The sequence below is a fragment of the Eschrichtius robustus genome, chromosome 19 (assembly GCF_028021215.1).
Source record: "Eschrichtius robustus isolate mEscRob2 chromosome 19, mEscRob2.pri, whole genome shotgun sequence".
Taxonomy (NCBI): domain Eukaryota; kingdom Metazoa; phylum Chordata; class Mammalia; order Artiodactyla; family Eschrichtiidae; genus Eschrichtius; species Eschrichtius robustus.
This window is the reverse complement of record NC_090842.1, coordinates 60,871,233-60,899,200: the sequence shown is the minus strand read 5'-3', so window position 1 is coordinate 60,899,200 and position 27,968 is coordinate 60,871,233. Positions and strand designations below refer to the sequence as shown.

At 50.6% G+C, this 27,968-nt stretch overlaps 2 protein-coding genes across 3 annotated transcripts in view; both read left to right on the top strand.

The window, feature by feature from the left end:
* The window catches only part of PRKD2 (protein kinase D2), a 33,743-nt gene extending 28,519 nt beyond the window's left edge, over positions 1 to 5,224 (top strand). For both annotated transcript variants that reach the window (XM_068528239.1, XM_068528238.1), the window contains exons 17-19: positions 206 to 473; positions 3,993 to 4,078; positions 4,413 to 5,224. In XM_068528239.1, the coding sequence (XP_068384340.1) occupies positions 206 to 473; positions 3,993 to 4,078; positions 4,413 to 4,625 (567 nt within the window). In that variant the 3' untranslated portion in view covers positions 4,626 to 5,224. The remainder of the gene's footprint in view (positions 1 to 205; positions 474 to 3,992; positions 4,079 to 4,412) is intronic.
* Positions 5,225 to 11,501: 6,277 nt separating this feature from the next.
* On the top strand, positions 11,502 to 20,801 carry DACT3 (dishevelled binding antagonist of beta catenin 3). The gene is made up of 4 exons (XM_068529180.1): positions 11,502 to 11,802; positions 17,177 to 17,273; positions 17,441 to 17,593; positions 18,559 to 20,801. The coding sequence occupies exons 1-4, from the start codon at positions 11,554 to 11,556 to the stop codon at positions 19,944 to 19,946; spliced, it is 1,887 nt and encodes a 628-aa protein (XP_068385281.1). The 5' UTR covers positions 11,502 to 11,553; the 3' UTR covers positions 19,947 to 20,801.
* The last annotated feature ends 7,167 nt before the right edge of the window (positions 20,802 to 27,968 follow it).

Here is a 27,968-nt window from a genome sequence, read left to right as displayed (position 1 = left end):
TCCTCCTCCTCCTCGTACAGATGAGGAAACTGAGGCACAGAGAGAGGAAGTCACTGGCCCAGCGTCACCCAGCCAGTGAACAGAGGAACCTGGATTCGAACCAGCGTTCGATTTTGTCTGGAATACCGTGGTGGGGTACACTTGCGGAGGGGCGGGAAGCGCCACCTCCACACACACTCAGACCCTCTACCCTTCGCCTCCGCAGGTGAAGCTGTGTGACTTCGGCTTCGCGCGCATCATCGGCGAGAAGTCGTTCCGGCGCTCGGTGGTGGGCACGCCGGCCTACCTGGCGCCCGAGGTGCTGCTCAACCAGGGCTACAACCGCTCGCTGGACATGTGGTCAGTGGGCGTGATCATGTACGTCAGCCTCAGTGGCACGTTTCCCTTCAACGAGGACGAGGACATCAAAGACCAGATTCAGAACGCTGCCTTCATGTACCCAGCCTGCCCTTGGAACTGCATCTCAGCAGGAGGTGTGGGGCTCACTTGACTCCTGGGCGGAGCCGAGGGGCGACGCCCCCTGGTGGGGGCATGGTGGGAAGAATGGGCGGGGCCGCAGGAGGGTTGGGCCCTAAAAGAGCCTGGTGTCATGAGGGAGGGGCCTAGTGATGGGGCAAGGGCATGGGGAGGGCCGTCTTTTAAACGGGGAGGCACCAGGACCTGGGACTTTGGGGTAGGGACTCAAGCGGGTGTATGGAACCGGGGTCCCTAGACTCAGGCCTAGACTAGGTCATGTGATTTGGAAAGGAAGTGCCCTAGCAGCGCTAAGACAGACACTTGCCGCCTTGGGGGCTAAGACTTGGCTTGTCTAGGGTGGGACCAGGAGAGGGACTAGACCTGAGAAAGCCAAAGGGCTGGGGTGGCCAAGAGAAGGAACAGATCCTCCCAAGGCATTGGCTGGGGCCTGGAGTCTTTGGGGTTATGACCCCAAAAGGGTTAGTCCTGCAGAAGCGGTGGGACCATGAGGCAGGGTTGAGGAACAAGGGCTTGGCTAATTTCCTGGGTATTGGGTCTGTGACTGGGATGGTGATGGGCCTGGGGCCATGGTGTTGGAGCCAGTGATGGAGGGAGCTGTTTTAGGGGCATGGCTGGAGGAGGGGCAGGGCCATGGAGGGTTTCTGAAGCTGTCCAGGAGAAGGACTGACCAGCCCTGAGACCAAAGTCACACCTGGAACCTAGGAGCAGGTGGAGGTCAGAGAAGCATGGGGCAGCAGGGGTTGGGGGCCAGGATGGAGGCAGATCTTGGGATCTCTGCATATAGGGACTGTGGCATTGTGGCCTGGTAGTGTGATGGGCCTTGTGATACTCCTGCCGACTTCAAGATGGGCCTGGGAAAATCAAGTCCTGAGGCCGTGGCTTTGGGGCAAAGCCAAGTATGAGGGTGAGCCAAGGGCAGGGCTAAGACACTGGGGTGCATCAAGAAGCCTTATATAAGTTAGAACAAGGGGCAGGTCCTGAAGCCAGAAGCTCAGGAAGACAGAGGAAGTGTGGGAGGGAGGTTAGTTAAGAAGACAGTCATTTGGGAGTTCCCTGGTGGTCTAGAGGTTAGGATTCCGTGCTTTCACTGCTGTGGCCCAGGCTCAATCCCTGGTCGGGGAACTGAGATCCTGCAAGCCACGGGGTGCGGCCAAAGAAAAAAAAAAAAGGTAATCATTTACCCATAACAGTTTCTTCAGCAAGTATGTGCTGAGTGCCTACTTTGTGCCTGGTACTGACTGTCCAAGGTTCTGGGAATACTGGGATGAGTTGGAGAGAAGGGATCGAGACGGTTGTTGAGTGGTCTGTGAAGAGGAGGGGGAAGGGCCCTAGAAGGGTGTGACCTCATGCAGCAGGCAGAGAGGGGTTATGCAGTGCAGGAACAGGTGCTGGTGGCCTGAGAGAGGTAAGCACTGTGCAGTGGGGATGTGGATTGACTTGAATCTTGGAGTAATGCTGGAGGTCCTCAGAGTGGTCTTTTGGGACCTGCATGGAAGTCCCCCAGTAAGTGTGTCATCGGCGTATGTGAGTGAATTTGAGGGTGGATGGGTGTGTGAGAGGGAGCCTGTGTAGACAAGGCCTGTACTCAGAGGGGTTTACACAGTGGTGTCTTCCAAGGTTTATGATCAAGGAGGGAGCCTCGGACGAGTGCTGGCTTGTCTTGAATGCCTGACACTCACTAATCCTCCTTTTCCTGAAGAGCAGGCCTCCGACTCTGGGCCTTCTGTAGGAAACCAGTGACTACCATCTTATAACACTGTTTTCTTTTCATTTTATTTTTGTGGACATGGCAAGAGATCTTAGGGTTTCCACTGACCAGGGTGATGTCAAGTTTCCATTTTATATAATTTATATATATATATATTTATACATTATATAAATATATAATATTTGTGTATTTGCACCTTAAAAAGTTGAAAAAAGTGAATTGATATAAAACAAAATTCTATCTATTTTTACATAGGTTATGTACATGGTTCAAATTTTTATATATACTAAAGGGTCTAAAGTGAAAATTCTCTCTTACTCTTTATCTTCCATTCTTCCCAAAGGCAATGGCTATTATGAGTCTCTTTATATATGTATATGCAAGCAGATATGTGGACATATATTCTTTTTTTCCCTTTTTTACACAGATGGCAGCATACTACACACAATGTTTTCCAACTTGCTTTGTCCACAACCCAGCAATCTTGGGTAAATGAGTTGGCTTAAAGAAAAATACTAAGTGAAGAATAGTACAGATGTACCTGTATGTACTTGTGTATGACAAAACTTATGAAGGTGACATAGGAATGGGGAAACTGAGGTAGAGACTTGGAGAAGAGATGTAGGATCTAGTGTGTGTGCCTCATGAGGGGTGGGGATAAATGTGTAATTTTTTTTTTTTTAATTTTATTTATTTATTTATTTATTTTAACATCTTTATTGAAGTATAATTGCCTTACAATGGTGTGTTAGCTTCTGCTTTATAACAAAGTGAATCAGTTATACATATACAATATGTTCCCATTTCTCTTCCCTCTTGCATCTCCCTCCCTCCCACCCTCCCCATCCCACCCCTCTAGGTGGTCACAAAGCACCGAGCTGATCTCCCTGTGCTATGCGGCTGCTTCCCACTAGTTATCTATTTTACATTTGGTAGTGTATATATGTCCATGACACTCTCTCACCCTGTCACATCTCACCCCACCCCCTCCCCATATCCTCAAGTCCATTCTCTAGTAGGTCTGTGTCTTTATTCCCGTCTTGCCACTAGGTTCTTCATGGCCTTTTTTTTTTTTTTTTTTCCCTTAGATTCCGTATATATGTGTTAGCATACTGTATTTGTTTTTCTCTTTCTGACTTACTTCACTCTGTATGACAGACTCTAACTCCATCCACCTCATTACAAATACCTCCATTTCATTTCTTTTTATGGCTGAGTAATATTCCATTGTATATATGTGCCACATCTTCTTTATCCATTCATCTGTCGATGGACATTTAGGTTGCTTCCACGTCCTGGCTATTGTAAATAGAGCTGCAATGAACATTTTGGTACATGACTCTTTTTGACCTATGGTTTTCTCAGGGTATATGCCCAGTATTGGGATTGCTGGGTCGTATGGTAGTTCTATTTGTAGTTTTTTAAGGAACCTCCATACTGTTCTCCATAGTGGCTGTATCAATTTACATTCCCACCAACAGTGCAAGAGTGTTCCCTTTCCTCCACACCCTCTCCAGCATTTATTGTTTCTAGATTTTTTGATGATGGCCATTCTGACCGGTGTGAGATGATATCTCATTGTAGTTTTGATTTGCATTTCTCTAATGATTAATGATGTTGAGCATTCTTTCAGATAAATGTGTAATTTAATGAGGAAATGGGTGGGTGAGTGATTAGTGCAGGTGAGGCTTCCATGCCGGTGCAGAAGGAAGGCCTGGATGGCAGGCGAGTAAGCTGGGATGCCTGTTGGAGGAGGGACGGCCCCTCACCCCGCAGGGCTTGAGCTGTCTCTCTCCTTCCGGTGCAGCCATCGACCTCATCAACAACCTGCTGCAGGTGAAGATGCGCAAGCGCTACAGCGTGGACAAGTCTCTCAGCCACCCCTGGTTACAGGTGATGCAGGGGCGGGTCTGAGAGCGAAGTGGGAGGGGCTGACCCATTGGCTGGGTTAGAGGAAGGGGTGGAGCCATATCTCTTATTGGCTGCTAAGGTAGTGAAGGAGGTAGGTACATTTTTCATGGACCTGGAACGTGGCTGAGCCTCCCATTGGCTGGGCTGTAGAAGGGGGTGGAGCTAATTGGCTGGGTAGGTTGTGAAGGGTGTGCCTTCACCTTCCCTCGTACCCGGCTTCTCACTGGCAGGGCAGATCATATGGGGGCGAAGCTCTGGCCGCTATTGCCTGCCCTTGGTGCAGCACCCAAACTAACCCCTGTTCTCCTCCGCCCAGGAGTACCAGACGTGGCTGGACCTCCGAGAGCTGGAGGGGAAGATGGGCGAACGGTACATCACGCACGAGAGTGACGATGCGCGCTGGGAGCAGTTCGTGGCAGAGCACCCACTGCCCGGGCCGGGGCTGCCAGCCGACGGGGAGCTCGGTGGGAGCCTCCCACCCCGGGACCACGAGATGCAGGGGCTGGCCGAGCGCATCAGTGTCCTCTGAGGCCTCGTGCTTCCGCCCTGGCTGCCTCGTGATGCTCTCCTCCTGTCTTCGGAGAGGGGCCCTCCACGCCTTCCCAGCGATGAACTGTTCTAGGGGGAAGCAGCTTCCAGCCCAAACTGGACACGCCCCGGGGGAGGGGCATGGCGGGGCTGGGGGCAGGGGCCGGGGTTACTTACAAAGCTAATTCCCCAGCAATTAAAACGGACTCATCCCTGGCCCAATGGCCTTGATCTTTGGCCACACCGCACTCTCCTATCATTAGTTTGTTGTTCACCCAGATGGAGTTCACCTGGAAAGAAGATGGGATGGAGGAGGGATGGGGGAGGAGCACTGAAGGGAGAGGAGTTTTGGAAGGAGGACTAACTGGGGTAAAAAATATACAAAGGGAGCACCGCCAGGAGGGAAGACTAGAAGGAGGAACAGTGTGGAGGAGCATAGAGAGGAGAGGGAAGAGTAACGGAGGAGAGATGGAAGGGATATGATCCGAGGGGGGAAGGATTTGTAGAAAAGCAAGTAATCTCATGGCTTAACGGTTTAATTTTTTATTTGGTGTTATTGCTACTAATCACAACTATTAATAACAATGCGGTTAGCACAAGTCTGGTCCATGGTAGAAAGCTGATACACAATAGTTGGTATTTTCTTTTAAACTGATGCAATGACTTGTCTACACACTGAATGTGCTCGTTCGTTGGTTCATCTGTTTGTCACACTGTGCTGGATGATGCTGGGGACACGGTGGTGACTGAGGCAGCCCAGGTCCTGCCTTCAGGGGGGTTCACCATCCAGTGGGGGAGACAGACCTGTTCCCTGTGAGTGATGACCCAGAGTGGGGAGGGCTCGAATGGGAGAGCCCAAGAGGGTGGGGCAGCCTAGAGGGAGCCTGGGGGTCTGTGGGGCAGCTCTTCAGAGCTGACTTTTTTTTTTTTTTAATATGTATTTATTTATTTTGGCTGCACCAGGTGTTGCGTTATGCGCTATCTTCGTTGCGGTATGCGGCTCTTTAGTTGTGGCATGCGGGATCTAGTTCCCTGACCAGGGATCGAACCTGTGCCCCCTGCATTGGGAGCGCGGAGTCTTAACCACTGGACCACCAGGGAAGTCCCTGAGCTGACTTCTTAAGTTTCACCTTGGCCCTGAGGTTGTAGACAGAGGGAACCTCTCTCCTCCTTTGACCCCTGCCCTTCAGCTCCCTAGCTCCCCATTGTCACTCAGATTTTTGGCCCTACAGCTGAAGGCAAGCGATCAGAGCATGCACTTAGAGAAGTTCTCTTTACACCTTGGTCACGCTTGGAGTTACATGACATAGTTAGAGATTTTCCTGAGCCGCATAAAAACAGGGTGGTATTTAGCAGCCAATTTAGGCTAGTACCCAGAGCTTACGCTCCAAGTCTTCCCAATTTATATCAATTAGTCCATCTGCTGGTCGGTTCCGGAGTTGCACCTCTTTAGTTTGAAAAAGCTAACTGAACTTCAGTCAATGAGGATCTCCAAATGAGCCAGAACACCTCTGAGGCATAATCCAAGCCAATACTATGGGGGAATGTCTCTTAGACTCCATCCTGAATGCTTCTCCTAAAACTGACTGGTCTAAAATCCAGGAGTGTAGACAACAGGGACCCAAATCCATCTGCAATGATAGAGCCAGTCCAGGAAATGTATGGAAAGGCCTGGTCCTTGACAATCACGCTGCTCCTATCGTGGCCACGAGTTTTGTCAACATTCTGAGACCAAAAATTAGAGACGTGATGAAAAACACCATGTTAGCTGGAGAAATGCCTTGATTCCAGAACTCCAAGAGAGCCCAACATGAGGATGCAGGGAAAAAAAAAATCCACACAATCCAGTTTAAGACCCTGCTACTTAAACAATGGGAGGAAAAAAAAAAAATTTCCATCCTTTCAGGGCCATCACAAAACACTAACCAAATCTTGATAGAGACAGCTATAGGTACTGTAAAGAAAAGGGACATTGGATTTGAGACTGTCCAGCTTTAAAATACAGAACGGAATTGGATTCAGTCTCCTCAGGGACTCCCAGCAGATTTTTTCCTCTGTGTCCATAAACACCCTTCAACCCACAGAGAGAAAAGACCATTCTTATTAATGGACGTGCTAGCCCCGGCTTTGTAGATACAGGGGCCACCCCACCCCCTTAAGTATCTCGTAGTCCCCCCCACCCCTTACCCTCCCTCGGTGCCCAGCAATGATTTTTAAATTTATTTATTTGATTTATTTATTCATGGCTGCGTTGGGTCTTCATTGCTTCTTAGTGGCTTGCTTCTTGGGGGCTACTCTTCGTTGCGGTGTGCGGGCTTCTCACTGCAGTGGCTTCTCTTGTTGCGGAGCACGGGCTCTAGGCACGCGGGCTTCAGTAGTTGTGGTGCACGGGCTTAACTGCTCCGCGGCATGTGGGATCTTCCCGGACCAGGGCTCGAACCCATGTCCCCTGCATTGGCAGGCAGATGCTTAACCACTGCGCCACCAGAGAAGCCCCCTGCCCAGCAATGATTGCCATGAGATGCCACAATTTGCCACACCGTTGTCTAAGCCACTCTCCATCCGTCTCGTTAGGCCCCTTACTACCCAGCACAGTTTCTTACTCAGATTATTCCAATAAGTCTTTCAGGAAGGGATATTTTATCAGTTGGGAACATTAACATTTCATGTTCACAAGAGAGCCTATTTTTCCCAGTCCCTGACTGCCACTGTCCATCTTAGATCACTAATCTCCCTCAACCCCCCAGAAAAAAACCCATCAACCTCTCCCTGAGGCCCACAGAGTCAAGATATGCTGACCCCAACCCGTGATTCTCTTTGGGTCTCCAACTCAGCAAACATAGGGTGCATCTCAGAGGCTGAGCTTCTTAAAGTGGAAATAGATTTTTTTCATGTCCCTCCTGAAACCACCTTCACACACTCTGACACACTCAACCCATCATTCAAGGCCTCCTCATACCCACCTCCAGCCCCTGCAACACTCCGATCTTGACTGTCAAGAACCCCAATGTTGGAAATTCCCTGGCGGCCCAGTGGTTAAGACTCTGTGCTTTTACTGCCGAGGGCCTGGGTTCGATCCCTGGTCGGGGAACCAAGAAGAACCCCAATGTTTCCATTGGGATACTGGCTAGTCCGAGACCTCCAGGCCATAAATAAAATAGTCAGACCTTGGTTCCCGAGAGCTCCCGATCCATACACCTTCCTGGCGAGCCTCTATTCCTTCCAACACCCCCCAGTTCACAGTCTTTGTTTTCACCTGGGAACGTCAACAATATACACGGACAGGTATGTCTCAAGGACTCACTGAAGCTCCTACTTACTTTTCTCAGACGCTGAGTGTAAATTTGAAGGATTTGGTTTTCCCTTGCAGTTCCTCTCTAATCCAAAACATGGCATCATCTTCTCGTCTGTTCTGTTCATTTCAACAACTCACTCACTGCCACTCAATATCTACCCCGTGCCCTTGCCCATAGGGACACAAGATATCTGGGGACAAATTACAACTTTGTAAGCCACAAGTACACTATTTAGTACATGACCTTGCACCTGAAGGTAAAACCTTATCCACAGAACGCATTTATCCCATCATTAATTTCATCTTCACCCAAGACTGAAATGCAACTCCAGTGGTTTCTGGGTCTGTTACGGGTTGAATTGTGTCCCCCAAAAGAAATGTGAAAGTCCTATCCCCCAGTATCGGAGAATGTGACCTGATTTGGAAAATAGGATCGTTGCAGATGGATTGAGCATTGTCCCACATACTCCCTTCCAAGACCCCTCCCAACTCAGTGCTCGATTGTTACAGGAAGTTCTCCCTGCCCCCACCATCTATGAATCAGGATTCATGTGCTCCTTTTATTCAACACAACATCCCTAATGGCCCCTTCATGGGACTCAGTTTCTGTAATCACTGAACTTTAAATGACGCCATAACAACCATAATGGCAGGAACCACCTCCTCATTGAACTCGCCTGGGTTTTCCAGCTATCACAATATTACTAATCCCGAGTCAACTGATGTCACTGACAATGTCTCTTGGTGTCAGCGGTATCGCGCCTCTTGTGACTCATCTTACGGTCCCAGTCCTGTCCCTGCATCTTCTCCTTGGTTTTCCACCTTTAATCAACATTTGTTTTCTGACCACTCAAATACATAAGGCAATTATTTCCACGAGTCTTGGATTGCCCCCCAATGATTCGTAATTTACACGTGGCGACTTCGCAGCCCTTATCAGCGTTTCAATTTCCCTTCATTCTATCAATACCTCAGAATTCACTCTTTCTCCTGTCAAACCCCCAACTCCTCACAAACGTGAGAGATCCACCAAATCCTGTGGAGGCTGAAAATCATGCAGACACAAGATCCAGGATGTCTGTAATCTCCTTTTTCATCAGGACCCAAAGAAACCTTGGGATAAGAAACCAAATGCTTGGGAGTAAACTCCAAGGATTTCATCTGGCCTCTGACCATGTTTGGACAACTCTTCAGGGGTTTCCAGGGAAGGGACTTGTGTGCTGCGGTTGGAAGTAACCCCAGGAACTTCCTGGAACCAGGAAGTTCCAGGTTCATCCCCAGGAACTCTGCAGACATCATCGTCATCAACATCAAAAGGCCAACAAGGAAATCCACAAAATTGCTACTGCTGTTCTGACTCCACCAACCAAGGATCTCTCTTCACCTCCTTCTGGGAACCCTCTCAAATGGCTGCCCTCTGGTCTCAAGTCTTGGTTTTACTCCCTTATTCAACCATGAATAATTCTCTTTTTATTTGTCTTCCTAGGAATACCCATCTTCAAATGGCCAGAACCCTAAGTCAGCTCCAGATCCAACATTTTACACAGCAAATGGTTCAAATGGTCTTGCACAAACAGCAGAGATGAAAACCAATCCTGACATCACCCCAGATACTTACTACTAAGAAAATCTTGTTTGAGAGAGAGTTTTCCATATCCCCTTTCATCAGCCTGTTCATCTCCCCATTGTTGGCAAATTACGGTAATGTAAGGACATCTGTCTTAAACAAGAGGCAGGGGGGACTTCCCTGGTGGTCCAGTGGGTAAGACTCCATGCTCCCAATGCAGGGGGCCCGGGTTCGATCCCTGGTCAGGGAACTAGATCCCTCATGCATGTCACGACTAAGATCCCGCGTGCGGCAACTAAGACCCGGCGCAGCCAAAATAAATAAGTAAATAATAATAATAATAATAATAATAATAATAATAATAAAACAAGAGGGGGATTAAATAAAGTTTATCTCTACTAAAACCCAGACTCATTTTTTTCTCCTTGGGACTCACTAGATTATTTTTAACTTATTTATCAGACCCTTCTGTGGCTCTTTATACATGGAAGGCACTGCTCCAAGTACTTGACAAACATCTCCCTTAATCCTCATAACAACTCTGTGAGGTAGACAGTATTACAACTCCGATTATACAGCTAAGGAAATTGAGGCACAGAGAGGTTAAGCACGTTTCCCAAGGTCACACAGCTAGAAAGTGGCAGAGCTAGGGCTCACCCCAGGCAGTCTGGTTCTGGAGTCTTTGCTCTCAGTCACCAACATTGTCTCTCCAGTTCAGGACCAGAAGGTAACCTGGGATCATAAAAGAGGGAGGGTCTTACATGATCTTCTGGGCCCTGGCTTTTAGGGAGTCAAAGTCTGTCTGAGAAATGGGTATGAATTTTGAAGCTAAATCTTGAAGGTTGTAGGGACGCACACTCGACGTAGTGACACTGGCTGGCCGCCTGAGGGGGCGCCAGCCCCGCTCGCGGAGCCAGGGGAGGGAGGAGGGAACCTTGGAAACGAACGTCAGGCACAGACTCTTATGAACCACAGAACGTTGAGAACAGAGCATCTTAGAAGGCTGAGAACAAAGCCTCTTAGAACGTAGAACAAAGGCCCCTGGAATCGTAGAATGGTGAGCGCAAAGCCTCACAGCATCTGGGAGACAAAAGACGCTTAGATTCTGTTCGGGTGGAATCATAGAATCTTACAGCCAGGGTCTTATAATTCCAGAATTTGGGACATGACCGATCTTAAACTCTTAGACGTAAGACTGGCTACCGAATTTGAAAGGCCCAGTGCAAAATGAAAATGCGGGCCCCTTTTCAAAAAAATAAGAATTTCAAGACAGTAACAGCAGAATATTAAACCAAGCTCGGGGCCCTTCTAAGCCGGTCGTATGCCCGTGAAGCCGGCCTCGCTTAGAAGCACAATTTTATGGGAGGATTACCAATTTTTAGTGGTCTGGCCCTCTAGTTTTACAGCTGAATGTCTGGGAAGGCTTCCTGGAAGAGCAGGCAAAATCAGCACTCGACTCTCAAACCCTTTCCGCCCCCCCCGCCCCCCCCGCCCCGCTCAGCCTCAGAAGCTGAAGGTTACGAGGGGTGGGGGGAGAGGAGCAGCTGCCAAAATGTCACGGGGACAGATTCTCTATTTATAGATCACCCCTGCCCCTCTCGCGGGACAGTCCAATGGTAGCCAGACCTCTCCTGCAAGGGGGCGGAACCAGCTGCGGGGGAGACAAGGACCAATGACATCGGGGCAAGGGCAGACTTGTTTCATTGTGACGCGTGGGGGCACGGCCAGGGCCCAAAGGGAGGTGAGAAGGGGGGCGTGGCGAAGAGGCCAGTAAGCAGAGCGAGTAGGCAGCTGCGAGCATGCGTCGCGTTGGGGGGCGCGGGTGCAGAGCCGAGCATCTTCGTAAGGAAGGGTACCAGCCAATAAGCGATGGTTGCTCTGTCGCCGGGGGCGTGGCCATGCAGATAAGGCGCGGGTGGGCGGCCCAATGGGCGGGCGCCTATGCAGATGAGACGGTGACAGCCGGGCCAGCGGGCGGGCGGGCAGGCGGGCTCTTGGGGCGGGGAGGTGGGACAGGGAGAGGGGTGGCCGCGGGGCCCGGCCGGGCTGGGGCGGGGGGCCGCAGCCATGATCCGGGCCTTCTCCTTCCCGGTGAGCCCCGAGAGGGGTCGGCTGCGGGGCTGGCTGGAGGGCAGCCTGGCCGGGCTCTGCGAGTTACACTGGCTCCGGGAGAGGCAGGAGTACCGCGTGCAGCAGGCGCTGCGGCTGGCCCAGCCCGGAATGGGGGGCGCCGAGGCCGAGGACGAGGAGGACGCCGACGAGGACGAAGATGCGGCGGCGGCGCGCCGGGCCGCAGCGGCTCTGGAAGAGCAGCTGGTGAGGGGCCGCCTGTCCGTCCGTCCCTCTGCCCCCGTCTGTGTCTGTCTGTCCGCCTGTCTCGGTTGGATGCTCAGACACCCGTCCGGGTGGGGGAGGGAGGAGGGGGAAAGGAGAGGGGGGTGGGGCTGGAGGGTCGGGGCGGCGGGCGGGATCAGGCCTCCCCGCCCCCAAACTGGGGAAGGGGGCTGCATTGCCTCGGCCGGACCCTCAGGCCCATTCCCTACACCCCTTCCCCAAAGAAAATCCATCTGGGCACCAAGTATGTGTCAAGCCCAGGCTGGGTATTTGGCAGGCGTTGTCTTCTTGCAGCTTGGGGGACAGGGGGTGATAGTTCCCACTTCACAGAGGAAAAAAAAACCTGAGTCTCAGAGAAGGCAAACGACTCACCCAAGGTCACACGGCAGGATCCAAACATGCCTCTCTCCCGGCCTCCATACCGGGGCCCCGACTTCCCTAAGTCCTGGTGTGCTTGGAGATCTCCGGAGGGGGCGGGGAGGGGGGAGGGGATCCTCGGGCCTCCTGAGGGAGGGATTGCTGCTGAGAGGAAGTTCACAGTCCCTTAGGATCCCACGGTGATCCTGACCCTCTGTGACACTCCCTCCTTTCCTACCTGGCCACAGCCCTGGTTAAGCCAAGAGGTGGCAGACTGAGGCAGCATGGGTGTCTGACTTCTAGACTCCCTGGGTGCTCTGATGGTGGAAGATGAGGCAGAGGTCTCCAGAATGACTTAAGGAGCATCGCTCCTCTTTCCCTCTCTATGCCACTTCTTAATTCTCCTGACCTCTTCCTGTGTTTCATTGCACTCTTTTCCCAACTGCCACATCTCTGTGACTTTGTGTCTATTTCTCCGTCTTTCTCAGTCCTCTGTCTCTCTCTCTCTGTCTCCCTGGCCTTCCCTTCTTGCATTTCTGCACCTCTCTCTCTTTCTGCCCCACATCCTTGTCCCTCTGTCTCTTCCCCTCCCCCCAGCCCGCCAGGCCCCAGACCCGGGCTTCACTTGCTGATCCCATCCCCAAGCCTGTGTGCGGTCAGAGCTTCCCGTTTGGGGAAACCTGAGCCGAGGTAGTGGGGGGAGGGGGCTCTCCCTGCTACTGACCTCGACTGCCCGCTCCCCAGATGGAGAATGGGGAGGAATTCTGAAGCCAGACTCTGGGGCTGCAAGCCCAGTCCCTCCCCCCCAGCCCCCCCACCCCCGGCGGGGAGAGGGACCCTGCACATTCTTCTCTGGAAACAGAAACAGCTGTGGGAGGCCTCACCCCCTCCCAGAGTTAGAGACGCATCGTAGGGGCCTTCACCAGCTCACCCCACCCCGAGCTGGCTGGGCTTGGGAAGGCACCTCCCACCCCTCCAAGGAGAGGGAGAAGGCATGCGGATGGGCCAGCTGTGTCCTGCCTCCCTGTCCCTCATCCTCTGCCTCTCTCTGCCTCAGTCTCCCCCTTCTCTGCCCCTCTGTCAACCCCCCAGCCCTCAGTATCTCCCCAACGAGGTGGTAGTGGAGGGGCCTCTTCCCCCCACAATCTCCAGGCAAAGCTCCGTCCCAGCGTCAGGGAGGAGGCGGTGGCAGGCAACGGGAAGGAGACAGCGCCACTGAGGGAGGAGCAGAGAAGCGCTAAATATAAACTCCTCTGGTGTTGGGGGTTCCTGGGTCCTTCCAAAGAGGGGGTGGGAGCCTCCTCTGATCCCTGAGTCTCTGTTGTGTGATGCTTACCCCTCCCCCTCCTCCACCCCCCTCCCAGGAATACACTCCCTTTGAAGCAAGAAAGACGGAAGCCAGAGTTGATTCGTTTCTAATAGGAATGATGGGGATGAAGGGAAAGATTAGGGGTATCTCAGAGAAAAGAGGCAAGAATCCTGACTGGGGGCAGGAGTCCTGTTCTCTCCCACCAAGGAAAATGGTCCCCTTCCAGCAAGAAGGATTAGAGTTAGACTTGCAGAAGGACTTCCTAACAGAGATAAAGGGACTTGGACACAGATTAGGGGCATGTGAGTGGGGGCAACCAAGGTCTGGGAAAGTTTGGGCAAAGGGGTCTCCAGGGGTCCGAACCACATTCGTGTTAAACCTGCGTGAGCTGGAGAGCCTCAGGCCCACTTGCTGAAGGGCTTGCAAAAAAAGGATAAGGGGCATTGTGGGTAGGCAGGGAGCCAGATTCAGGCCAAGGACCTTCTGGTCTTTTAAAGATTCATCCCTTTGCAGCTGGAAGAAATGAGGTCAGACTTACAAATGGGGGGGGGGTGTAGACTAGGGGGGTGCTTGGGGGGTCCAGGCACAGGGGAGGAGGAGGCCTCTGCTGTTTACCTTCCAAACTCCTACTCTTCCCTGCAGTGGAAGAACTGAAATTAGACCTGCAGAACTTACCGAAAAAAAAAAATCTTTTTTCACTTATTTCTAATTACACAAGTAAAACATGATTTTATATTTTCCTTGCTAGAAATTCGTAGCTTTCATGTAATAATAAAAGCCAGCATTTATTAAGTGCCTAAAAGGAACTGCTGTTTAAACTCATTTAATCCTCACAACAACCTCATAGGAGAGGGAGTCGAATGATGCCCATGTTACAGATGAGGAAACTAAGGCCCAGAGAGGTGAAGTAACCTGCTTAAGGTCACACAGCTGGAAAGTGGCAGAGCTGAATTTGAACCCTGGCAACTTGGCTCCCAGCCATGCCTCCATAAACACTTCATCCTACCATCCAGTCCCCTCATCCCTCCCTTGACCCCCTAAATGCACCCTCTCCCCTGTGATCACCACCATTGTCACCCTGGTGTGAGTTCTGCATCTATGCGCAGAAACAGCTTACATACCAAGAAACGTAGAGTTCGCTTTGCTTTTTTTCATGAGGTGTCAGAGACTATGGGCAGTGGTTCTCAAAGTGTGGCCCGCTGGACCACTAGCAGCATCACTGGGGAACTTGTTAGAAATGCAAATTCTCAGGCTTCTGCCTGGAATCAGAAGCTCTGGAGGTCGGACCCAGTAATTTAGGTTTTAACACGACCCCCAGGTAGTTCTGACTCACCCTTATACTATACATTCTGCATTTTTCTTTTTCCGCTCCATGATAGGTCTTGGAGATGGTTCTATATAGAAATTGCCTCATTCCATTTTAACAGCTGTATAGTATTCTGCAGTATTCATTCATTCCTTCCCCAAACATTTCCTGAGCACCTACTTTGTGCCAGGAGCTGTTCTAGGCACTGGGACGGGTTGGGGGTTGCGTGTGGAGGGGGCGGAAGGCACAGCAGTATACAAAACAGACAAAAATCTCTGCCCTCCTGGGGCTGGGGCTGACAATCTAGTGAGAAAGACAATAAACAAATAGCCTGATATGTCACTTTAGGTCAGGAGGTCATTACTGCTATGTTGGAAGAAAGGCAGGGCAACTCAGGTGCAGAATGGTCAGGAGCTATTTTGGAAAGAGTGGTCAGAGAAGGGAGCATGTAGCAATCTGAATGAAGCAAGGGAGAGAGCCAGGAGGGTATGCTGGGGAAACACATCCCACCGAGGTAGGAGCATGTGTGATATGTTCAGGGAACAGCGAGGAGGCCAGTGTGGCTCCAGCAGAGTGAGCAAGGGCATGATTAGTGGGGGACAGGTTATGGGGTATAGGGGCGGTCCTTGATGTTTTTTAGCCACCCCTGAGGCTGCACAATTCGGCTGCATTCCTGGCTTCTGCTCAAAGATGACACCACCCTGAGCATCTCTGTACACCCAGGGCAGGAGCCCAAAATGGAACGATTTGTTGACTTTCCTCCCATAAACAAGCCCAGATGGGGGCTTCTGTTTAGGGGGAAGGGGTGGGGACTGGGGCCCAGGAGAGCAGCCAAAGGAGTAGGAAGCTGCGGGGCGGGGGGCGGGGGTGGGGGGAGGGGGGGCGTTGTCTGCGGGGGAGCCGGCCAGTCTTTCTGCCCTAAATAGGCAAGGCTGGGCGTCTGCCCTCTCAGCCCCTCCTCCCTCCTTCCCTCCCTCCTGCCGCCTGCCGTCCAGACAAGCCGCTTTTGTCTGAGGGTCAACCGTCTGCCTGAGGCTGCCACCACCTCTGGCCTCACCCAGATCCGCGTGAGACTCTTCCTGGCTCTGGCCCTGTTTTCCAAAATGGGGTTAAGTCCTAGTGTCTTGGAGACCCCATCTGTGTTGCTTCAGCCCCTACCCCCACCGCGTCATAGTCGCTCCCCTTTTAAAGGGTTTTCACCTTCATTTATCCACATCTGATAGGAAATGGTCTTTTCCTGCAGCAAGGATCCAGGGTAGACTTCATCGAAATTTCCCATGGGGATGCAGAGCTGTGGCAGACAATGGGGGCTTCTGGGTGGGAATGGAGCAAGGGCAGGAGGAGGATGTGGTCCCTGCTGGGGGCAAAGGAACCCGCTGGGGTTCACCGCTGTAGTACAATACCACTAAGGCTAGATTCACAGAAGGACTTTCCAGTAGGCATGGGGGGGATTCTTCATGAGAGGAGGAGCAAAGATTTATGAGTCATGGTCAGCCTATGTCATCCAAATGAGGGAAAGAGTCAGTTTGCAGCAGGGGAAGGGGAATTCCCTGGTGGTGCAGTGGTTTAAGAATCCGCCTGCCAATGCTAGAGGACACGGGTTCGAGCCCTGGTCCAGGAAGATCCCACATGCCGCGGAGCAACTAAGCCCCTGCGCCACAACTACTGAGCCTACGCTCTAGAGCTCGCGTGCCACAACTGCTGAAGCCTGTGCGCCTAGAGCCCATGCTCTGCAATGAGAAGACCCCCACTTGCAACTAGAGAAAGCCCGTGCACAGCAACAAAGACCCAACTCAGCCAAAGATAAATAAATAAATTTATTTTTTAAAAAATCTGCAGCAGGAAGGACTTAAGGAAGACTTGCAGAAGGACCTTTCATTGGTGATAAGGAGCAGTGGGGGGAAGATAGGAGCATCTGAGAAAGGAGTCTGGAAGAAGGCAGACGAATGGATGGCTAAGAGATCTGCTAGGTCCTCAACACCAACTTTTAGCAGTGAACTGCCCTTACAGCAAGAAGACCTGAAGTTACACTCAAAGAGGGACATTCTAATAGGGGTTAGGGGGCCATGAGCACCAGATAGAGGGAAGAGCTGATAGGGAGGGGACAAGGGATGGGGACTTCTGAAGACTTATCACTCACACTTAAGAGGGAACGAGGTGACTGCAGCATGAGGGACTAGAGTTAGACAGCCAGAGAACTTTCTAATGGGATGAAGGGACAGAGATCTTGAGGGGGATCCTGGAACTTGGGTACTCTTTTACCTTTTCGAAATCACAGCCTCCCTGTCAAAGTGAAACTCTGCCCATGAGCTCCTAGAATAGGGGACCAGCTGGCAGAGGACTCGGGGGTACTTCTGACCATCTTGCTTTCCCCACCTCCTCAGGAGGCCTTGCCCGGGCTCATCTGGGACCTGGGCCAGCAGCTGGGAGACCTGAGCCTGGAGTCTGGGGGCCTGGAACAGGAGAGTGGGCGCAGCTCGGGTAAGCATGGCTAGAGGTAGTGGGGTCTGCCTGGGACACCCCACCCCGCTGTCTCCTGCTTCTCAGGCTCCCCACTCTATGCCTCTTGATCTCCTCCTTTCTTCCCCACCCCTGGTTTCCCTTTTCAGGCCCCCCTGATTGTCTCTCCCCTTCTTTTTGGAATCCAGGCTTCTATGAAGACCCCAGCTCCACAGGAGGTCCGGACTCACCACCCTCGACCTTCTGTGGGGACAGTGGCTTCTCCGGATCTGGCTCCTATGGACGCCTGGGTCCCTCTGAACCCCGGGGCATCTATGCCAGCGAGAGGCCCAAGTCCCTAGGTAAGGTGGGTGGGGTTGGGCCCCCCGAGAGCCAGGGAATGGACAATAAGAGGATGCTTTTAAGCACAAGCATCTGAGTCAGACCAACCTGGATTCGAATTCTGGCTGTGACAGTCCCTTTTTGTGTGATTTTGAGCATGTTGCTTCTTTCTGGCCCTCTGTTTCTCCATCTGTTAAAATGGGATTAATGACAGCACCTACTTCATAGGGAAGTTTTGACTATTCAGTGAGCCTCTGCCCTAAGACATTGAACTTGGCACATGGTAGCCATTAGGTAAACAAAAATTGCTGTTCATTTATTCAAGTAAGTTTCTGAGTCCCTACTATGTGCATTCCTAGCACATATCCTAGGGGTGAGGGATACAGCAGTAAAATCACTGTCTTCATGAAGCTGACATTCTAGTGGGAGAAGTAGATAATATACAAGATAAATAAGTAAAATATCTGGGATATTAGATATTGACATGTACCATGAAAAGAAAATTAGGGAAGGGGACGACGGCGTGTCCCTTGGAGTTGGGGAGGAACTCCAATTTTAGAAAATATGGCCGGAGAGGACGTCATTGAGACTGTGACATTTGAGTGGCACCCTAAAGTAAGTGAGGGAGTGGGCCAAGCAGATACCCTGAGGGAGGAATAGTTCAGGCAGCAGGAACAGCAAGTACAAAGGCCCTGAGGCTGGAGCGTGATTGGCCCGTTCATCCAGGCCAGTGTAGCTGAAAACCTATAAATGTAGAGGAGTTGGAGGTCAGAGACACAGATGCAGGACAGAACATTCAAGGTCTTATAGGCCACTGTGAAGATTTTGTTATCAACCTAGTGTGCGAGAAGGGGTGAGAGCAGGTTGTGTGTGTGTTTTTAATGGGGGTGGGAGAGTAGGAGAGGCAGTGGGCAATTTGCCCCTCCTAGGCTCACTGGGAAAGGGCTTTGAGAGCCTCTCTTCCTTTTTTGCCTCCCTCCCCTAGGAGACGCCAGTCCCAGTGCACACGAGGCGGTGGGCGCTCGGGCAGCCGTGCCCCGGTCCTTCTCGGCGCCCTACCCGACGGCTGCGGTCCCGGAGGCCTGCTCCTCCGCGGAGCGACGAGCCCGCGCGGGGCCCTTCCTGACGCCCAGCCCCCTGCACGCCGTGGCGCTGCGCAGCCCGCGGCCGTGCAGCCGTCCTCCCCCGGACTCGCCAGACGCCGCGGGCTCCGGGCGGCCCCTGGACGGCTACATCTCGGCGCTCTTGCGCAGGCGCCGCCGCCGGGGGGCGGGCCAGCCCCGGACCAGTCCCGGGGGCGCGGACGGGGGCCCGCGGCGCCAGAACAGCGTGCGCCAGCGGCCGCCCGACGCGTCCCCGCCCCCCGGGGGCGCGCGGTCCGCGCCGGAGCCCCCGGTGGAGCGCGCGGTGGGCCGTTCCGCCAGCCCGGCCCCCTTGGGCCGCGGCTGGGCTTCGCCGTGGGAGTCGGAGGCGGCCCCCGAGCCCGCCGCACCGCCCGCTGCCCCCTCGCCCCCCGACAGCCCGGCCGAGGGCCGCCTGGTGAAGGCACAGTACATCCCAGGCGCGCAGGCCGCCACCCGCGGCCTCCCCGGCCGCGCGGCGCGCCGCAAAGCGCCCCCACTGACCCGCGGCCGCAGCGTGGAGCAGTCCCCACCCCGGGAGCGTCCCCGGGCCGCGGGCCGCCGCGGACGCATGACCGAGGCTTCGGGCCGCCGGGGCTCGCCCAGGGCTCGCAAGGCCGCTCGCTCCCAGTCCGAGACCAGCCTTTTGGGCCGCGCCGCCGCGGTTCCTCCGGGTCCCCCCAAGTACCCTACAGCCGAAAGAGAAGAGCCTCGGCCGCCACGGCCCCGCCGTGGTCCAGCGCCCACTCTCGCGGCTCAGGCCGCGGGGTCCTGCCGCCGCTGGCGCTCCACGGCCGAGATCGACGCTGCCGATGGGCGCCGAGGCCGGCCCCGCGGTCCCGCTGCCCGAGGCCCGGGTCCTGGCCCATCCCCGTCAGCTCCTCAGCGCCGTTTGCTCTATGGCTGCGCGGGCAGCGACTCGGAGTGCTCGGCCGGGCGCCTGGGGCCCCTCGGACGCCGGGGCCCGACAGGCGGCGTCGGCGTCGGCTACGGGGAGAGTGAATCTAGCGCCAGCGAGGGGGAGTCGCCTGCCTTCAGCTCCGCATCCAGCGACTCCGATGGCAGCGGTGGCCTCGTGTGGCCGCAGCAGTTGGTGGCAGCCACCGCGGCCTCCGGGCCAGGGGCTGGTGCAGGTGGAGGGGCGCCCGCGGGCCCCGCCAAAGTCTTTGTGAAGATCAAGGCTTCCCACGCGCTCAAGAAGAAGATATTGCGTTTCCGTTCGGGTTCTCTCAAGGTCATGACTACAGTGTGAGTTTAGAGGTTTGCTTGGGCTCCCCCTTCATGGCCTCTGCACCACCACACCCCCAATCACTGACCCTTCTACACCTCCCTTCCAAAGACCACCATTTTCTCTGCTTCCAAAGACCCTTCCTCACTGCCCCATCCACTGCAGTCTCGGTTGAAAAGGCTCCCCCTCCACCACAGGGAGGAATGGGGGAGGAGCCCTGTTTGACCCAGTTCAGCTGCCGGCTCTGCAGCCCTTGGGCAAGAAAGTTCCCTTTCTGTGGGCCTCACTTTCTTCATCTGTACTATGGGTGTACTATGGTATGCAGCAGGGGTAATTCAGTTTGAATTTCCCCATTTTAGTTTAGACACTTAGTCCGTTTGTTCCCCTTCATTTCTCTCACTGAGCCGTCTTATTCCTCCTTTCCATGCCCAGATATGGCCCCCCCATTCACAAAGTGCCCCCCTCCATGTCCCTGGACCCTTAGGATACCCCCTTAGCACCCTGGTCAGAGACTCTGTGTCTGACCCAGACGGTGCCTGCAGAGTGCCCTGGGAAGGGAAGGAGCACTGACTTTGGGGTTTTGAGGGTCAAGTAGGAGTTGGTAACACCTGGAAAGAAAGACTCTTTCACCTCCCTCCCTGGACAGATATGGAGGATTGGGGGGTAGAAGAGGGGAAGGAAGATGGCTTCTATCTCGTGGCACCCTCTGTGAGAGGGAGTGGGGGGAGACCAGGATGACCCTCAGTTGTTCCGATCCAGTATTTTTTTTCTTTTTTTAAACTTACTGTATTTATTATGACGATGGTGACTCCCCAGTGCACAGGGGGGCCAGAATCTGTGTGTTTCTCTAACCTCTTTGTAAATAAATGCACAGTGTTACATACGTGGTGGTGGACTCTCCTTCTGTGGCTAAATGGGCTTTTCCTTTGGACTAATATTTATTGAGCAACTACTGTTTGCTTTGGGTATGGTAGTGTCCAGAACCAGATGGCAGATCCCAGGGTAGGTCTCAATAACATTTTCTTACCATTGAATATTTTACTTCAATGACTCTGACCTTTGGTTGAGTTTTGTTTGGTCGTAAATATGGTTTCATAAAAATGGAAATAATAAATAAAAACCAAAAATGTTTTAAATGGAAATAATATAGGTAAAGGGACAGCCCCAAATGCCTTCTTTCAGAAGTCATCATAATCAGTTTTTTTTAAAATTTTATTTATTTATTTATTTATGGCTGTGTTGGGTCTTCGTTTCTGTGCGAGGGCGTTTTCTCTAGTTGCGGCGAGCGGGGGGCCACTCTTCATTGCGGTGCGCGGCCTCACTCACTATCGCGGCCTCTCTTGTTGTGGCGCACAGGCTCCAGACGCGCAGGCTCAGTAGGTGTGGCTCACGGGCCCAGTTGTTCCGCGGCATGTGGGATCCTCCCGGTCCAGGGCTTGAACCCGTGTCCCCTGCATTGGCAGGCAGACTCTCAACCACTGCGCCATCAGGGAAGCCCCATAATCAGTTTGATGTGCATCCTTGTATGTTTTCCTTTATGTGTTTGCATACATATATGAATCTTGTAGCTATATAAATATATGTAACTATATATATGCATATACATATAGTTACACTCTATATAGGTAAAACTATATATTTACATAAATTGAGCCATATGTATGCCTTGTTTATCAATTTTTTTTGTTATCTGTGCCTGGAGATTTCTATATGCGAAAGATTTTAATTAACTGAATCTCTGAAGGTTTAGTACTATTTAGCTTTTCTATTTATTTTATTTTATTCGTTTACGCTTTTCTATTTCTTCTTATGTCAGTTTTACTAAGTTGTATTCTAAGGATTTGTTTATTTCATCTCAATTTAGATGACATATTTTCCTATCACTGTAGTAGCTGCATACGATTCCATGGGGTTGGGGGTACCCATAATCTAACCCTGTTGTCAGCTCCTCAGTTCCTTTGCTATTTTGGACCTTGCTGCAGTTATGTCCTTGTACATGCCTCTTTTTTACATATATGTATTTCTGTAGGATCCACTCCTAGAAATAGACTTGCTTGGTCATTACAGTACCATCATTTAAAAATTTTTAATTGACATGGTCACACTTCCTTCCCCTGAGACTGCCCTCAGTTGACATTTCCAACAGCAATTTCTGAGATGCCCATTTTTCCACTCCTTCACCAAACAAGAGATGCTGTTAATCATTTTCATTTTGCCAATCTGGGGGGGGTGGTGCGGAATGGTGTTCTGTTTTAATTAGCATGTCTCCCTACTTTCTTTTTTAAAAAATATTTATTTATTTATTTATTTGGGCTGTGCTGTGTCTCAGTTGTAGCATGCGGACTTCTTAGTTGTGGCACGCAGGCTTCTTAGCTGCGACATGGGGGCTTCTTAGTTGCAGCATGCGGCCTCTTAGTCGCGGCTTGCAGGATCTTAGTTCCCCGACCGGGGATTGAACCGGGGTCACCGCAGTGAAAGTGCTGTGTCCTAACCACTGGACTGCCAAGGAACTCCCAAAGTTATTTTTTAAAGTTTGTGGGAAAAGTCATTGCTTCTCAAGCCCTTGGGAATATTTGCCCCATCTCTGTTTCATAAAAGGGGCAACTAAAGCCAAAAGGGGAAGGGACTTGTCTAAGGATACACAGGCCACACAGTGGTCAAGCTGGTTGAAGTACAGATGGCTGACCTTTCTTCCTTTTTAAGATTTTAGTGCTTAATCGTAAAAAATAACAGCTGACACTCAATGAACACTTATTTTATATGCCAGACTCTAGTCTCAGTGACTCATTTAATCCTCACAATTTCATGGATGTAGATATGATTATTATGCCCGTTTTACAGATGGAGAAACCGAGGCACAGATCTCTTGAGTAACTCACCTGAAACCAATAAGTAGCAAAGCCAGAATTTAAGTTCAGACTGTCTAAGAGTCCATGCTGTTAGCCATTCCTACTTCTATGTGGGTCATCTCTAGACGGATACACAAGGAACTGCTCACAGGGATAGGGGCTGGGGGGGGGGCAGGAGGGGATGCTAACATAATAAATATATAAATTCTATAATTTTTAAAGGTGATAAGGACTGGGGGAGGGGGGGAAACTGAGCAGAGATATGACGGAATTGGGAGGGATGGGGGAGGAGAGGAGTTTGTGATTTTAAGTAGAGTGATGAGAGGTGGTCTAATTGAGAGGGTGACATTTGAACAGAGACCTGAAGGAGGTGGGGGAGTTAGGCTTGTGGATCTCTTGGGGAAGAACCTCCCAGGCAGAGGGGTCAGCCACTGCTGAAGCCAAAACAGTGCCTAGTATGTTGGCAAAATAGCCAGGAATCCAGCATGTCTGGAGCAGTGAGCGAGGGGGAGAAGAGGGGAAGGCGAGGGCAAAGAATGATTGGGACCACTGCATCCTGTGGGGCCTCGTGGGCCATGGTGAGGAATTTGGCTTTTACTTCTCCGGAGATGGGAGCCATGGGAGAACTCAGAGAAGAAGAGGGACTTAGGTGTTTGGAGGGGAAGAGGGGGTTAACAGTTCTATGGAAATATAATTCACTACCATAAAATTCACCCATGTAAAAATAGAGCTCAATGGCTTTTGTTTCTTTATTTTCCTTTCCTCGTGATGAGAGCCTTTAAGATTGACTCTTAGCAACTCTCAAATGTTCAATACAGGATTATCAACTATAGTCACCATGTTGTACATTACATCCCATGACATTTCTTTTATAACTGGAAATTTGCTTTTGATCCCCTTCACCCATTTTGCCCATCCCCCCCACCCCTCTGACAACTATCGGTCTGTTCTCTGTACCTATGAACTTGGTTTTGTTTTTGTTTTTATTTATTTATTTATTTAGCTGAAGGACTGTATTTTATTTAATTATTTTTAGTTTTAGTTTTTATTGAAGTATAGTTGATTTACAATGTTGTGCCTGTTTTTGTTTTTAGATTCCATATATAAGCGAGACCATGTGATATTTGTCTTTCTCTGTCTGACTTATGTCACTTGTCGTCCATCCATGTTGTTGCAAAAGGCATGATTTCCTTCTTTTTTATGCCTGAATAATATTGCATTATATTCAAATTTTCTTTATTCAGGCACCCATCGATGAACACTTAGGTCGCTTCTATAATCTTGGCTATTGTAAGAAATGCTGCAATGAACACAGGGGTGCATATATCCTTTCAAATTAGTGTTTTCATTTTCTTCAGATAAATACTCAGAAGTGGAATTGCTGGATCATACAGTAGTTCTATTTTTAATTTTTTGAGGAAACTCCATACTGACTTCCATAGTGGCTGCACCAATTTACATTCCTAACAATAGTGCAGGAGGGTTCCTTTTTCTCCACATCCTCGAAAACATTTGTTTTGGCTTGTCTTTTTGATGATGGCCGTTCTGATAGGGGTGAGGTGATATCTCATTGTGGCTTTGATTTGCATTTCCCTGGTGATTAGCGATGTTGAGCACTTTTCATGTACCTGTTGGCCATCTGTATGTCTTCTTTGGAAAAATGTTTATTCAGATCCTCTGCCCATTTTTAAATCAGATTTTTTTTTTCTTTTGCTATTGAGTTGTATGAGTTCTTTATATATTTTGGATATTAATCCCTTATCCTGTGCATGGTTTGCAAATATTTTCTCCCTTTCTGTAGGTTGCCCTTTCATTTTGTTGATAATTTCCTTTGCTGTGTAGAAGCTTTTAATTTGATGTAGTCCCACTTGTTTATTTTTGCTTTTGCTGCCTTTGCTTTTAGTGTCAAATCCAAAAAATCATCTCCAAGACTGATGTCAAGGAGCTTACCGCCTATGTTTTCTTCCAGGACTTTTGTGGTTTCAGGTCTTAGTTTCAAGTATTTAATCCATTTGAGTTACTTTTTGTATATTCTTCTACATGTAGCTGTTCAGTTTTCAGAACACCATTTATTGAAGAGACTATCTTTTCTCTATTGTATATTCTTGGCTCCTTTGTTGTAAATTAATTGCCCATGTATGCATGGGTTTATTTCTGGGCTCTCTATTCTGGTCTATTGATCTATGTGTCTGTTTTTGTACCAGTACCATATTGGTTTTTTTTTTTTTTTTAATTTGTATTGGCGTATAGTTGCTTTACAATGTTGTGTTAGTTTCTATTGTACAGCAAAGTGAATCAGCTATACATATACTTATACCCCCTCTTTTTTGGATTTTCTTCCCATTTAGGTCACCACAGAGCGTCAAGTAGAGTTCCCTGTGCTATACAGTAGGTTCTCATTAGTTATCTATTTTATACATGGTATCAATAGTGTATATATGTCAATCCCAATCTCCCAATTCATCCCATCCCCCCCTTTCCCCCTTGGTATCCATACATTTGTTCTCTACATCTGTGTCGCTAGTTCTGCTTTGTAAATAAGATCGTCTATACCAATTTTTTTTCAGATTCCACATATACGCGTTAATATACGGTATTTGTTTTTCTCTTTCTGACTTACTTCACTCTGTATGACAGTCTCTAGGTCCATCCACATCTCTACAAACGACCCGATTTCATTCCTTTTTATGGCTGAGTAATATTCCACTGTATATATGTACCACATCTTCTTTATCCATGCCTCTGTTGATGAACATTTAGGTTGTTTCCGTGTCCTGGCTATTGTAAATAGTGCTGCAATGAACATTGGGGTGCGTGAGTCTTTTTGAATTATGGTGTTCTCTGGGTATATGCCCAGTAGTGGGATTGCTGTGTCCATATTGTTTTAATTACTATACCTTTGTAATATAGTTTGAAACTAGGGTACATGATGCCTCCAGCTTTGTATTTCTTTCTCAAGATTGCTTTAGCTATTCAGGGTCTTTTGTGATTTCATACACATTTGAGAATTGTTTGTTCTATTTCTGTGAAAAATGCCATTGGAAATTTGATAAAGATTGCATTGAATCTGTAGATTGCTTTGGGTAGTATGGACATTTTAACAATATTAATTCTTCCAATCCATGAACACGGGATGTCTTTCCATTTATTTATGTCTTCTTCAATGTCTTTTTATCAATGTCTTACCAATGGCTTTTATTCTAGTCACAGAGTTGTGCTATGACTATACTATCACCACAGTAAATTTCAGAAAATTTCCATCATCCCAAGTAGAAACTCTGCACCCCTTACTTGTCATCCTCCAGTCTCCCCAGCCCCTGGCAACCACTAATCTACTTTTGTCTCTGTAGAGTTGCCTGTTCTGGACATATAAATGTAATCCTGCAATATGTGGTCTTTTGTAACTGCGTCTTTCACTTAGCATAATGTTTTCAAAGTTCATGCATGTTGTAGCATGTGTCAGTACTTCATTTCTTTTTGTTGTCAAATGATAGTCCACTGTTTGGATGTACCACATTTAGTTTATCCATTCATCATTTGATGGATATTTGGGTTGTTTCCACTTTGGGGCTATTGTGGATAATGCTGCTATGAACATTCATGTACAAGTTTGTGTGTGAGCATATGCTTTCATTTCTCTTAGGTAGATACCTAAGAATGGAATTGCTGGGTCATCTGGTAACTCTGTAATCTTTTGAGGAACTGCCAGACTGTTTTCTAAAATGGCAGCATCATTTTACATTCCCACCAGCAGTGTATGAGGGTTCCAGTTTCGCCATTCTCACTAACCCTTGCTATTATTATCTGGGGACTTTGTTAGGGTCCCTCTGGCTGCTCTGTGAGGAACAGGCTGAGGGAGACAGAGTTAGAAGCTGGAAACCCAGTGAGCAGCGACTATAATAGTCCAAGCTGGAGGGCATGGTGCCTGGACCAGAGTGGGGCAGCAGAGGAGGTGAGAAGTGACTGGATTGTGGATAGACTTTGAAGATGGAGTTAATTGGGTCTGTTGCTAGATCAGTTGTGCGGTGTGAGAAGAGGAGGGGAGTCAAGATTGACCCCAAAGATTTACTATCAACTGAGATGGGTAAGACTGTGGTAGGAGTTTGGCGGGTGGAATTAGGAGCTCAGTTTTGGACAACTGAATTTGAGATAGTCTAGACATCCGGGTGACAGTGTTCAATAGGGATTGGGTATTCGATACTAGAATTACTGTTGGCGTTCACTGCACGTTTCTTTCTTTTCTTTTCATTTTTTTAAATATTTTTTTTGGCAGTGCCAGGCAGCGTGCGGGATACTAGTTCCCCGACCAGGGATCGAACCCGTGCCCCTTGCGTTGGAAGCGCTGGGTCTTAACCACTGGACGGCCAGGGAAGTCCCACTGCATGTTTCTTGAATAATTAAAGTCAGAACTGAATCCGAATCCAGGGCCTCAGTTTCTCCCTCCAGAAAATGGGGCCAGTAATACCATTGTCATGAGGCTGGGAAATTCCTGTGCAACACAGGGCAGGATTGCACATCTGGAAACTAAGGTTATGCGTAGGGTGGAAAGGTCCGCAACTGGGAAGAGAAATGGAGGTTACGCTCCGTTCAGTCAGTGTCCCCCTGTCCGTCTCCCCCGCCCCCAGCCTCTGGCTGCCGTCAGAGAGAGGGAGGGGAGACTGGGTTGTCACCCTGTCTTTCCCCGCTCTAAGCTGCGCTGCGTTTCCTCCTCGGGGGCTGCCCGGGCCAAAACTGCTGATGGAAACCAGCTGCGGAAGGCGCCGAGGTTCGGCGTACGCCCAGGCCCCTCCCCGGCGCCGGCCGACCCCGCTAAGGGAGGGGGACGGGGGCGCCCTAACTCCCCTCCGCTCTTCCGCAGCCGGGCCCGGGGCCCTGGCACGTCCGGCGCGCCTGATGCTTTCCAGATGTGAGCCTGGTTCCCCTCCCCCACCTGGCCCCGCTGCTCCCGCGGGGTAGGAGGGAGGGGAGCTAGAGTCCGATACCCCCCTATCAAATCGCTACCAGGGACCCCGGCCCGTATCCCCTCCCGGCAGGTCTCGTTTCCCTGTTCAAGCGGTAAAAACCGAATTGGGGTGGGCTGAGTGCAGTAGAGACGAGGCTCTCCGCCACCTCCACCTCTTCCCCGGGCTCTGCCTCAGCCCCTCCCGCAGCCCACTCGGGGGACACGCCGCACCCAGGCCACGCCCCGACCGACCCG

Excerpts from the sequence above, each read along its gene's own strand:
- DACT3 (XM_068529180.1), top strand. The coding sequence starts at position 11,554 with ATGATCCGGGCCTTCTCCTTCCCGGTGAGCCCCGAGAGGGGTCGGCTG. Across the intron at positions 11,803-17,176 it reads CGGCTCTGGAAGAGCAGCTG|GAGGCCTTGCCCGGGCTCAT; the intron begins GTGAGGGGCCGC and ends CCACCTCCTCAG. Across the intron at positions 17,274-17,440 it reads GGAGAGTGGGCGCAGCTCGG|GCTTCTATGAAGACCCCAGC; the intron begins GTAAGCATGGCT and ends TTTGGAATCCAG.